General features: G+C 38.1%; 1 protein-coding gene across 1 annotated transcript in view; it reads left to right on the top strand.

Annotated features, from left to right (window-relative positions):
• Positions 1-10981, top strand: part of DUSP19 (dual specificity phosphatase 19) — an 18753-nt gene that overhangs the window by 4236 nt on the left and 3536 nt on the right. Inside the window, exons 2-3 of the mRNA XM_040475588.1 lie at positions 2173-2219; positions 9663-9815. Of these exons, the coding sequence (XP_040331522.1) occupies positions 2173-2219; positions 9663-9815 (200 nt within the window). The remainder of the gene's footprint in view (positions 1-2172; positions 2220-9662; positions 9816-10981) is intronic.

Below are 10981 nucleotides of genomic sequence, written 5' to 3' on the forward strand. Positions count from 1 at the left end.
TTTTTTTTTTATTTTTTTTTTTCAACGTTTATTTATTTTTGGGACAGAGAGAGACAGAGCATGAACGGGGGAGGGGCAGAGAGAGAGGGAGACACAGAATCGGAAACAGGCTCCAGGCTCTGAGCCATCAGCCCAGAGCCCGACGCGGGGCTCGAACTCACGGACCGCGAGATCGTGACCTGGCTGAAGTCGGACGCTTAACCGACTGCGCCACCCAGGCGTCCCTCATAGGCTAACTTTTAAGTATAAAGTTAAATGTAGGCTCAGTAAGGAGCCCGCGAGTTTCCGATTACCAATTACCAGGGGAATATTGGCCAACCAGTGGATTTGCTGGCTTTTCAGCTACCTAAAATCAATTAACAGAAGCTGGCAGATTCCCCAGATAGGTAAGGTAAGAAAAACATTGTTTATGGAAATGGATCCTAATCTAGAGAAGTAAAATACTTGAAATCTTTAAAAAGAAATGCCCTATATTTTTCAATTGTGTAACTCACTTTAACTAATAATCTCATGTTTAAACTTGGTTATTAGCTAGAGTCATTTTCCAAGTTTGGTAGATATGGGGAGCCAACTTTAACAGGAAGAAGCTGTAAAAGGGGATAGCCCTATTGGTGCAGGGAATGTGGGTGGAATCTATAAACCCAGCAGTGTTTGCTCTAAGCTATTAGATATTCCTAAACCAGAGTCATTTTGTGGGTGTTTTTTTAACATCTTTTTTTAAGTTACAAAAGTAGTAGATATTGGGGTGCCTCAGTGGCTTAGTTGGTTAAGCATCTGACTCTTGATTTTGGCTCAGGTCATGATCTCACGGTTCTTGGGTTTGAGCCCCATGTTGGGCTCTGCTCTGACAGCACAGATCTCTCTGCCCCTCCCCTGCTCTCTCTCTCTGACTCTCAAAAGAAATAAATATTAAAAAATCTTTTTTAAAGAAATAGATATGTAGTGTAAAAATACAAATGAGTGTAAAGAAGAAAATCACCTGTAATCCCACTATCAACATTTTGTTCTATATCCTTCCTGTTCATTTTTAGGCATATACGTATTTTTTGTTTTCACAGAAATGGATGATGGTGTTTTGTAATATAATAGTATTATCACCTAATATGTTGAGAATATATTTCCATGCCATAAATATTCTTCTACATTCTTGTTTGTTTGTTTGTTTTAAGTAAACTCTGCTCTCAGCGTGGGGCTCAAACTCATGACTACAAGAGTCACATGCTTTACCAATGAGCCAGCCAGGTGCCTGAGCATTTTCATTTTAATGGGTGTATGTATTTTTTTTTTTTTTTGGGTGTATGTATTTAACTACATAATAGTATCATATTTTATTTAACCCAACCCCTATTATTAGGCTTTTTGTTGTTTTTTACTCGTTTTGAGGGTTTGGAGTTTTTTTTTTTTTTGTATTATAAACAATACTACAATGAACATCCTGATGGCTAACCTTTGCAACATCCAGGGCTTGCAAGAAATTGTTCGAAGTGAGATTTCAGAGTATGAGATATATACAAGATGAATATTTTTTAATGAGTAGTTTCAAATTGTCTTTTAGAAAGTTGGAATTAGGTCCTCCCAAGTTGCATTTTTTATTTTTTATTTTATTTATATATTTTTTATCTTAGAATGCATGAGCATGAGCTGAGGAGAGGGACAGAGGAAGAGAAAGAATCTTTTTTTTAAAATAATGTTTGTTTATTTTTGAGAGAGAGAGAGCACGCAAGTGGGGAAGGGGCAGAGAGAGGGAGACAGAGGATCCAAAGCAGGCTCTGTGCTGACAGCAGCAAGGCTGATATGGTACTCGAACTAAAAAACCGCGGCACCATGACCTGAGCTGAAGTCGGGCTCAACCGACTGAGCCACCCCGGTGCCCCATTTTTATTTTTATTTTTAAAAATTATTTATTTGCTTATTTATTGAGAGATAGAATGAGAATCTTAAGCAGGCTCCACGCTGAGCACGGAACCTGACACAGGGCTCAATCCCATGACCCTGGGATCATGATCTGAGCCAAAATCAAGAGTCAGACATTCAACTGACTGAGCCATCCAGGTACTCTCCGAGTTGTATTTTTTAAAATAAATGAATAACTAATAGAATTCCTGCAAAAATTATATTAAAAGTCCGGATGATTATTTTCATGTTGAAGGTGATATGATTTATTTCTTATAGGGTCACAAGATGCTGCTCACGATCTGGATACTCTGAAAAAGCACAAGGTAAAAATGCTTCAGGTCTGCAGCCATGTATAGAAAATTTTTTAATTGTTACATTTTTTTAAATTTGAATTTTAATTTTTTTGAATATATTAAATTTTAAAAAAATAATTATTATTATTTTCTAAATTTACATCCCAAGTTAGCATATAGTGCAACAATGATTTCAGGAGTAGATGCCTTAATGCCTTTACCCATTTAGCCCATGCCCCCTCCCACTACTCCTCCAGTAACCCTCTGTTGTTCTCCATATTTATGAGTCTCTTCTGTTTTGTCCCCTCCCTGTTTTTGTATTATTTTTGCTTCCCTTCCCTTATGTTCATCTGTTTTGTATCTTAAATTTCTCACATGAATGAAATCATATGATACTTATCTTTCTCTGACTAATTTAGCTTAGCATAATACCCTCCAGTTCCATCCACATAGTTGCAAATGGCAAGATTTCATTCTTTTTGATAGCTGAGTAATACTCCATTATATATATATATATATACCACATCTTCTTTATCCTTTCATCCGTAGCTGGACATTTGGGCTCCTTCCATACTTTGGTTGTGGTCAATAGTGCTGCTGTAAACGTTGGAGTTCATGTGCCTCTTTGAAACAGCATACCTGTATCCCTTGGATACACACCTACTAGTGCAATTGCTGGGTCGTAGGGTTGTTCTATTTTTAATTTTTCGAGGAACCTCCATACTGTTTTCCAGAGTGGCTGCACCAGTTTGCATTCCCACCAACATTGCAAAAGGGTTCCTCTTTCTCCCCATCCTCGCCAACATCTGTTGTTGCCTGAGTTGTTATGGTTAGCCGTTCTGACAGGTGTGAGGTGGTAGCTCATGGTGATTTTGATGTGCATTTCCCTGATGATGAGTGATGTTGAGCATTTTTTCATGTGTCAGTTGGCCATCTGGATGTCTTCTTTGGAGAAGTGTCTATTCATGTCTTTTTCCAATTTCTTCAATGGATTGTTTGTTTTCTGGGTGTTGAGTTGGATAAGTTTTTTATAGATTCTGGATACTAACCCTTTATCTGATAATGTCATTTGCAAATATCTTCTCGCATTCCATCGTTTGCCTTTTAGTTTTGCTGATTGTTTCTTTCACTGTGCAGAAGCTTTTTATTTTGATGAGGTCCCGGTATAGTTCATTTTTGCTTTTGTTTCCCTTGCCTCCAGAGACGTGTTGAGTAAGAAGTTGCTGCAGCTGAGGTCAAAGAGGTTTTTGCCTGCTTTCTCCTCTAGGATTTTTAAAAATTTTTATTAAAATTAATATTTTTTATTTACTTTTGAGAGAGAGAGACAGAGACAGTGCAAGCAGGGGAGGGGCAGAGAGAGAGGGAGACACAGGATCTGAAGCAGTCTTTAGGCTTGGAACTGTCAGCACAGAGCCCAACAACGGGGCTCGAAGTCAAGCCCACATGATCTCATGTGAGATCACAACCTGAGCCAAAGTCAGACACTTAACTGGCTGAGCCACCCAGGCACACCTCTTCTCTAGGATTTTGATGGCTTCTTGTCTTATGTTTAGGTCTTTCATCCATTTTGAGTTTATTTTTGTGTATGGTGTAAGAAAGTGGTCTAGGTTCGTTCTTCTGCATGTTACTGTCCAGGTTTCCCAGCACCACTTGCTGAAAAGACTATCTTTATTCCATTGGATATTCTTTCCTGCTTTGTCAAAGATAAGTTGACCATACGTTTGTGGATCCATTTCTTGGTTCTCTCTTCTGTTCCATTGACCTGAGTGCCTGTTTTCGTGCCAGTACTATACTGTCTTGATTACAGCTTTGTAATACAGCTTGAAGTCCAGGATTGTGATGCCTCCTGCTGTGGTTTTATTTTTCAAGATTGCTTTGGCTATTCGGGGTCTTTTCTGGTTCCATACAAATTTTAGGATTGTTTGTTCTAGCTCTGTGAAGAATGCTGGTGTTATTTTGATAGGGATTGCATAATTGTTACATTTATTTAGGAAACTATTAGTCCATTTCAGAATTTAATTGGTAACATTCTGGCTGTCATTTTAATAAATTGCAAAAATTATTATACCTAATTAAATATATGGATTTATAATTCATCTTTCCAATTTTATATTCTCTCAGTCTCCCTTCATGGACCCTCACGAACCTGACTTTGAGGCATGTTTTCTTGCCTCTGCTTATGTACTTCCTTTGTGTGGGATGGACTTTCCTCTCTTCTCTTCTCATCCAAGACATACCCTGCCTGAGTCCCAACTCAAATACCACTTCTTCCCCAATGCCATCTTCCCCCACCCTTCCTGCACAACTGATGTGATTTATTACTTATTTTAGCCCTCTATTTTGTCCAGCAGTGTTTTGGCATCATGGAATTGCTGTGGTTTATTAACATGAAGCTTCTGGAGCAGAGGGTAGAGGAGAGAACAACAAATAAGCACCTTCAGTCCAGGGTATAATGTGCTTTGATGGGGAAATGCAGGTGCTACTGGAGAGCATGTGAGATGATGCCCTCCATGTTTGGATTGAGTTGGGTTGGGTAGGGGATTGTAAAGTCAGGGAAGTGATGAAGGAAGTGCTATTGAAGTTTGCTCTGAATGGGGTGGGGAGGGAGCAGACAGAAAAGTGTTCAGATAAGAGAAGTGGTTTGTGTGCAGCCCCAGAAGAGAAAGGCTGACGTTTTCAGAGACGGAAAAAAAGTTCAGTAACCCTGGAATAGAGAGTGACAAAGAAGGATACCCAGAAACAAGGCCAGGGATGTAAGCATGAATCAGATCACAAAAATCCATGTAAGCCTGGGTAAACTGTTGGACTTTATCCAAAAGTATGTGAAAGTCTTTACCCAGGGAAGTAACAGGATCAAATTTGCAGTTTAGAAAGGTTGCTTGGTAGAGGCCATGTGGAAAATAGATCGGAGTGTTGCATAAACTAAAGATGGGGAGAGTAGTTACAAGGCAGTTGCAGTAACAGTTATAATAATAACTGGCTGACAAGAAGAGATAATAGCCTGGAATTGCATAAGGATATGAGAAGTACTGTGTTTCCTAATAGCATCCATCTTAGATCAATATTTTAACATAAGTAGGACAAGTTTCAGAGTCTTGTTTACACTAGCAAATTAATACTTCTCAGAGAAAAAATGGAAACTAGAAAAAATGATAAAATTTATTCATTGGCAAATGTTTCATTATCTATCCCCTTTTATGATACACTAGTTGAAATTCACTTTCATCTGGCGATGTGAAGCAAGCAGGTGTTTAAAAGATCCTCCTAAGGTAAACTGACCAGCTGAATAGAGGGTTTATTGAAAAATTTAGTGACTCTACAAAACATTATTGATTTAAATGCGTGGCACATTTCAAAGGCATATTATTCTAAGACTTAAGTGCTATAATTAATAGAAATTCTTTTGAGGATCATTTCAGAAATTTCATTAGGAATTTCATTTTAATGTTTAGATATAGTAATAATAGTTGCTTTGTTAATAAGGTACCCAAGTGCTTGGTGTGTGTCCAACAAAGTACTATGGAAGATAGAAAACTGAAACATAAAATGTCCAAGTTATTTATTGTTGCATTGTTTATTAACAGCAAATCATTGACAAAAACTCACATGTTCATAGATAGGGAATTGGTTAAATAATAGTACACTCACACTACAGAACTATATAGCTATAAAAAAAAAAACACCAAAAAAAAAAAAAGAGTCTGTAAATACTAATCTAAAAAAATTTCCAGGACATTTATTTTTTATTTTATTTATTTATTTTTAATTTTTCTTATTCTTTATTTTTGAGAGACAGTGAGACTGAGTGTGAGTGGGGGAGGAACAGAGAGAGAGGGAGACACAGAATCCGAAGCAGGCTCCATGTTCTGAGCTGTCAGCACAGAGCCTGACACAGAGCTTCAACCCACTACCGTGAGATAATGACCTGAGCTGAAGTCGGATGCTTAACCGACTGAGCCACCCAGGCAACCCTTACTTACATATCAATATCTATATCTATCTATCTATCTATCTATCTATCTATCTATCTATCTATATCTATAGATAGCATAGATAGCATATAGTGCAATTATGATTGCAGGAGTGGATTCCAGTGATTCATTCCCTATGTATAACACCCAGTGCTCATCCCAACAAGTGTCTTCCTTAATGCCCCTTACCCATTAAGCCCATTTCCTCACCTACAACCCCTCCAACAACCCCCAGTTTATTCTCTATATTTAAGAGTTTATGTTTTGCCCCCCTTTCTGTTTTCATATTATTTTTGCTTCCCTTCCCTTATGTTTATCTGTTTTGTATCTTAAATTCCACATATGAGTGAAGTCATGATATTTTTCTGACTAATTTTGCTTAGCATAATCCCCTTTAGTTCGATCCTTGTAGTTGCAAATGGCAAGATTTCATTCTTTTTGATTGCTGAGTAATACTCCATTGTGTGTGTGTGTACATACACATACCACATCTTCTTTATCCATTTATCAGTAGATGGACATTTGACCTCTTTCCATACTTTGGCTATTGTATGTAGCGCTGCTATAAACATTGGGGTGCGTGTACCCCTTCAAAATAGCACACCTGTATCCCTTGGGTAAATAACTAGTAGTGCAATTCCTGGGTCGTAGGATAGTTATATATTTAATTTTTTGAGGAACCTCCATACTGTTTTCCAGAGTGGCTGCACCAGTTTGCATTCCCACCAGGAGTTGAGCACATATTTAAATGAGAGGAGAACCCAGGGTGTTGTCTTTGTGTAGGAAAGGGAATAAACAAATTTGCCTGAAGATGCTCTAAAAGAATACACAAGACGCCAAAAAAGGTGGTTACCATTAAGGTAGGAGAAAACGGAGTAGATAGGGACAGGGTGAGAGCAAAACTTTGTTTCTTTTTTATAATGTTCTGATTTTGAACCAGTTCACAATATGTAAGTTTACTAAAATTAGAAATAATAATGCCTATATGTGAGGATTAGGTGAGATAACTTATAGGCCTAGCATACATTAGGTTTGCAATAAAGTGGTTTTTCTTATTATCCCTATTACAAAGGGCATCCCAAGGGCAACCATTGTTAGGACCTCCATACCTACATTTTGGAAGTATGCTTAATTACTAGAAAGGGTTTTAGGCTGGGTCCCCATCACCACCACCACCTGTGATTCAGTACAATTCTTTTCTATCAGGCCCAGTCAATACACATATAAATTGCACTTCCCAACAGCTAAACTACCCAGGCATTGGTAATCCATAATATTTGTAAAGCACTTTTACCTTTCAAGAGGTTTTCCTAAGATTCTCATTTGGTTTTCTCCATAGTCCTGTGAAGATACATAGGTAATAGGTAATAAGTTATATATATCTTATATTGTGTGTGTGTGTGTGTGTGTGTGTGTGTGTGTGTATATATATATATACAATTTATATATATAAATTTTATATATAAATATATATATATAAATTGTATATATATATATGCACATTGTATATATAGATACAATATATATATTGTATTTATATATATTGTATATATTATCCAGGGCAGAATCATATAATCCTGGTCAGAAGTACACTGGCAATGAGTGAGTTGACATAGACAAGACTTCACTGGGGAAAGCAGAAGGACATTTCAGACTTTATCTTCTAAAAATGTTCTTACCTTTCTAGTTTCTCCCATCTCATCTCTATATAAGAATGTCTCTTGAGTAGACATTTGAGGTTTTTTCTGTTGTCTGTCTTCTACAAGGCAGTTAGGTCAGTAAATGAATGGCCTGTGGCTCTGTCTTCATGGGGCCTAGCTCCCGGAATGTTTTAATCAATGCTCTTTGGGTTGGGAGGCACAGAAACCCTAGCAAGAAAAGAGAATGTGTGTATAGTAATTTAGGGGGAATCTCTGGAATCTGAGGGCAGAGGCTGGCTGTGCTAGAGAATAGAAGGCTCTCCAAGATGGTCCCTCTCTGCTGCTGGCATCATGGCCCCTTTCTGCATAGGTATCTACTCTGTTCTTATTTAGGAGCAGAAAGTCTTCAGCTTCTTTGGGCACATAATAGAAAGCAGCTATCTTAGACCTCTCAAGTTTGCGGACCATTCAGCTGTCTTGTGTACCTATTTTAAATTTATGAAAATAATTTGATCAGTGTTGTTTAAGTCTGGTGTCTGCCTCAATCTAGTTAGCTGTACTAGGTGGAGAAGTGGGGCGCTGCCACAGCCATGTCTATGAGGGTAGTGGAGGCAAGAGAGGCAGAGCTGGAAGATACTCTAAAGTGTGTAAGGGGCACCTGGCTGGCTCAGTTGGTGGAATGTGCGGCTCTTGATCTCAGTATTGTGAGTTTGAGCCCCACTTTGGGTGTAGAGCTTATTTAAATAAATAAACTTAAAAAATTTTTTTTAACGTTTTATTTATTTTTGAGACAGGGAGAGACAGAGCATGAACAGGGGAGGGTCAGAGAGAGGGAGACACAGAATCCGAAACAGGCTCCAGGCTCCGAGCTGTCAGCACAGAGCCCGACGTGGGGCTCGAACTCACGGACCGCAGGATCATGACCTGAGCCGAAGTTGGCTGCCCAACCGACTGAGCCACCTAGGCACCCCTAAATAAATAAACCTTTAAAAAGTTTAAAAATTAAAAATAAAATACGTGTGAAATACACGAAAATATCGAGATCAGGTAAAACCGAACACCCATGCTAAGAAAGAGAATATGGTGAGGCATGTCATGACAAGAAACAGTGCCCTATTTTCTTTATCCATTTAACTTTTGGATTCTTTTAATTAACCTTCCACATGGCCCCTTCCATATGCTTGGTAGACTGTAGGAAAGAAGCTCAAATGCATAGATGGGTAGAAGGTTGCTTTTGTGGACCATTTGAAATAAATGACCATCCTTTCAACCAGACTAATTCATTGGAGTCTCTAGGTTTGAGGCCCTGTGGCACTGACATTTTAAAAGTTAACTGGGTGATTCTAACGTGCAGCCACACTTGAGAACCGTCATACTACTAAAGAATATGAAGGAAAATCGGAAAATAATTATTGAAAAAGAAGTCTGTGTTATTGATGTACTTCCCTTACTCAAGTTTTTTATATGCATATTCATTGATTTATCCAACAAATATTTTAAGTACTTTTTGTGCTAAGGTCATTGCTCACACACAGTGCTTACTCATAATACTGAAGAAGCCAAACATGGTTCCTCCCCTCATGGAGTTTCTAGTACCATGAGGGAGACAAATAATGTCAAAGTGGTAAGAGCTATAATTAGGGCAAGTAGAGGGTGCTGTGAGAGTGTACAGAATTAGCACTTCTGGTGAGGGATGAGGCAGTCAGAGGAAGCTTCCTGTAGGAAGTATTATTCAAGTGAGTCATGCTTAAATTGTTTGTTTATTCTCATTACAAATCTCAACATCTCATTCTCTTTTTAATTAACCTAATTTTAATTCATTAGAGAATTTTTAAAAATCATCTTTCTTTTTCCCCTTTAAGGTGACACATATTCTCAATGTTGCATATGGAGTTGAAAATACTTTCCTCAGTGACTTTATATATAAGAGTATTTCTATATTGGATCTGCCTGAAACCAATATCCTGTCTTATTTTCCAGAATGTTTTGAATTTATTGAACAAGCAAAAATGAAGGTAAGTTTTATTTTGATCCACAGTTCTTCAAAGACAGCAATTTTAAAATACAGGTCCGTTATCTAAGCTTTATTCTTTTTCTGATTAATACATAGAGAGCCATTATGAAATTTCCCCTCCAACAATCTTTTAATTCTTTTTTTTTTCAACGTTTTTTATTTATTTTTGGGACAGAGAGAGACAGAGCATGAACGGGGGAGGGGCAGAGAGAGAGGGAGACACAGAATTGGAAACAGGCTCCAGGCTCCGAGCCATCAGCCCAGAGCCTGACGCGGGGCTCGAACTCACGGACCGCGAGATCGTGACCTGGCTGAAGTTGGATGCTTAACCGACTGCGCCACCCAGGCGCCCCGACAATCTTTTAATTCTTACAGTTCTTTAGTTCTCTGATATTTTTTTCTCAATGAGATAACTTATTTTTTATTTTTTAAGTAATCTCAATGCCCAACATGGGGCTTGAACTCATGATCCTGAGATCAAAAGTCACATGCTCTACTGACTGAGCCAGCCAGGAGTCACTCAATGAGTTACTCACTTTTAACCTTAATATATTATCTTCCTAGGGCTTCCTGAGAAATGTTAGGAGATAAAATTCTCCATTTACTGAATTTTCCTGTGTTTATGTTTACTTAGATTTCCTTTGATGGTTTATAGCCACCTGCCGTATGTGATAGATACTAGTATTGTCCTTTTAGTGTATTTATGAAGATTAATATGCATTCATTTTTATGGCTGTGATAGGGACAGTGAATCTATGCATTTTTAACAATAGAAAATTATAGGGTACTCCAGGACTAAATGTATTGCTTTACTGAGATTGTGTGAAAATGCTGATCAGAAGCTGTCCGTTGGTTCTCTGACTTTAAAAGACCAACAGATAATATAATACTTCAACATTGGTAATAGATCCAGGTCAAACTGGGCTTCTAAGTTAGCTATTACCAGTAATTATACCTTGAAATGACACCATTTTAAAAAAAAATTTTTTTTTTAATGTTTATTTATTTTTGAGACAGAGACAGAGCATGAACGGGGGAGGGTCAGAGAGAGAGGGAGACACAGAATCTAAAACAGGCTCCAGGCTCTGAGCAGTCAGCACAGAGCCCGACGCGGGGCTCAAACCCACAAGCTGTGAGATCATGACCTGAGCCGAAGTCGGATGCTTA

Source organism: Herpailurus yagouaroundi, unplaced genomic scaffold, assembly GCF_014898765.1.
Source record: "Herpailurus yagouaroundi ecotype Mexico unplaced genomic scaffold, PumYag 140, whole genome shotgun sequence".
Taxonomy (NCBI): domain Eukaryota; kingdom Metazoa; phylum Chordata; class Mammalia; order Carnivora; family Felidae; genus Herpailurus; species Herpailurus yagouaroundi.